We start from the raw sequence: 2,167 nt of genomic DNA on the forward strand, positions 1-2,167 counted from the left end.
TACGTTGGTCGAACTAAAAGTTAAAAAAGGTAAACGTCGTAAGTAGTACGAATACTACTGAAGTTAAACCCCCCCTAACCCCCCCCCCCCCCTAAAAAAAAATGAAACGGTTTATACATATAACTTAAAATGGTGGTGTTTCAGGAGTTGTGTTCCTGGTTCATTGGATGAAAACAAAGTCAAGGGGAAGATTGTTCTTTGTGAAAATCTTGATGATGGCGGATATTTTCCCAGTGACAAGCTAGACGAAGTAAAGAGTCGAGGTGGAGTTGGATTTATACTAATAGATGATGATGAAAGAACAGTGGCACCCAAATTTAAATCCTTCTCAGCTGGTGTAGTCTCTAAAAAGGATGGAAATGAGATCCTCGCCTACATTAACTCGACGAGGTAATCACTGTTAGTTTCCAATAGTAGGCTATATTTCATGTAATTTTCTACTTGCTGCATCAGGTATGATATTCCAAGAGTCTTTTTAATCTGGATTAAGACTTGTATGACAGTATAAGCATAACTGCATAAGTGTTAATTAGAGGACAATTGTAAGATTTATCGGACATCTAGTTTTAGAGTACTTTTACCTTAAAAGACTAATTATTTGGTATAGTTCCTAAGTGCACAAACAGTTGACAATTCTTCAAAATTCTGAAGGAATCCAGTTGCATCAATTTTACCAACTGTTTCCATAACAAAGTACAAACCAGCTCCAGTTGTGGCTTACTTCTCATCAAGAGGCCCTGCGTACAACACCCCTAACCTCCTCAAAGTAAGGCCAACATTTCATCTTTGATTGTATTCTTAACAGAAGTTCGCTAGGCGCAGTAAAACATGGGCTAAATGGATTTTCATTTGTTCTTGCAGCCGGATATTACAGCACCAGGGGTTGCCATTCTTGCTGCTTGGCCTGGAAATGACACGAGTGAGGCTCTCCGCGGCCAAAAACCACCAATTTTCAACCTACTCTCAGGCACTTCCATGTCCTGCCCTCACGTATCCGGTATTGCTGCAACAGTCAAATCAGTAAACCCTGCCTGGAGTCCTTCAGCCGTCAAATCAGCTATTATGACCACTGGTAAAGAACCTAATAAAAGTAAACTACTCACTGTTCTTTTGTTTTAGTGAACCGTTGCTTACTCCAAATTTCGCTTCAACAGCTATTCAGACAAACAATTTGAAGGCTCCAATCACTACAGTCTCTGGATCCAAAGCAACACCATATGACATAGGTGCAGGAGAAGCGAGCACTTCAGGTCCATTAAAACCAGGTCTAGTCTACGAGACAGATGTCGCCGACTACTTGCAGTTCCTATGTTCTGTTAGCTTTAACATATCACAGATAAAGCTGATCTCAAATACAGTTCCTAAAGACTTTTCATGTCCTAACAACTCAACCTCTGAAATGGTTTCTAATATGAATTATCCATCAATAGCTATTTCTAGTCTCAAAGAAAACGAGCCGAAGAAAGTTACTAGAACTGTTACAAATACTGGTGAAGAAGCATCAGTATATACTGCAATTATTGAGGCACCAACAGGATTGGAAGTCCAAGTGATTCCAAGTAAATTGGAATTTACAAATAAAAGCAAGAAATTAAGCTATGAAGTGTCTTTCAAAGCTTCATCTACCTCAAAGGAAGATCTGTTTGGATCAATTACTTGGACAAATGGTAAGTACAAAGTCCGGAGTCCATTTGTCGCGAGTAGTAATTAACACAAATCCATGAGAACATTTTCAGACCTATAAGTAGTCTAGAAAGTTTGTATGCAATGTTACAAATCCATGAGCAGAATCATGTTATCAACCTATCATTGTAACAACAAGAGTAATCATGAATAAAATATTGTTGTGATCAAAACTATATCCAATTTTGAATATCACAATGTGCGTCAGTCAATTCCACTAGAAGTTCATTGGTGGTGAGAGCGTAAACGTTATCTTTGTTGCTGTTTCTACCCCACGAAGCTCATCCTCTACATCAGCGATGAAGTCACTCTTATGGTTGAACTTCTCTTTTGTCCATGTTTGGAACCAGATTGCTTGATATTATTGACAATTAGGCCTCTTGGGGTCCCGAGTTCGAGCCATGGAAACAGCTGTTTAACCAAAAAATAAGAATTTCGCTCAAAGCTTGCTATTAGAAGAACTCGGGTTACTCATAATCAAATA

The 2,167-nt window shown here is 38.8% G+C and overlaps 1 protein-coding gene across 1 annotated transcript in view; it reads left to right on the top strand.

The window, feature by feature from the left end:
• Positions 1-1,859, top strand: part of LOC109210311 (CO(2)-response secreted protease-like) — a 4,428-nt gene extending 2,569 nt beyond the window's left edge. Inside the window, exons 6-9 of the mRNA XM_019373716.1 lie at positions 145-390; positions 652-766; positions 862-1,072; positions 1,155-1,859. Of these exons, the coding sequence (XP_019229261.1) occupies positions 145-390; positions 652-766; positions 862-1,072; positions 1,155-1,711 (1,129 nt within the window). The 3' untranslated portion in view covers positions 1,712-1,859. The remainder of the gene's footprint in view (positions 1-144; positions 391-651; positions 767-861; positions 1,073-1,154) is intronic.
• The last annotated feature ends 308 nt before the right edge of the window (positions 1,860-2,167 follow it).

This window comes from Nicotiana attenuata, unplaced genomic scaffold (assembly GCF_001879085.1).
Source record: "Nicotiana attenuata strain UT unplaced genomic scaffold, NIATTr2, whole genome shotgun sequence".
Lineage (NCBI taxonomy): Eukaryota > Viridiplantae > Streptophyta > Magnoliopsida > Solanales > Solanaceae > Nicotiana > Nicotiana attenuata.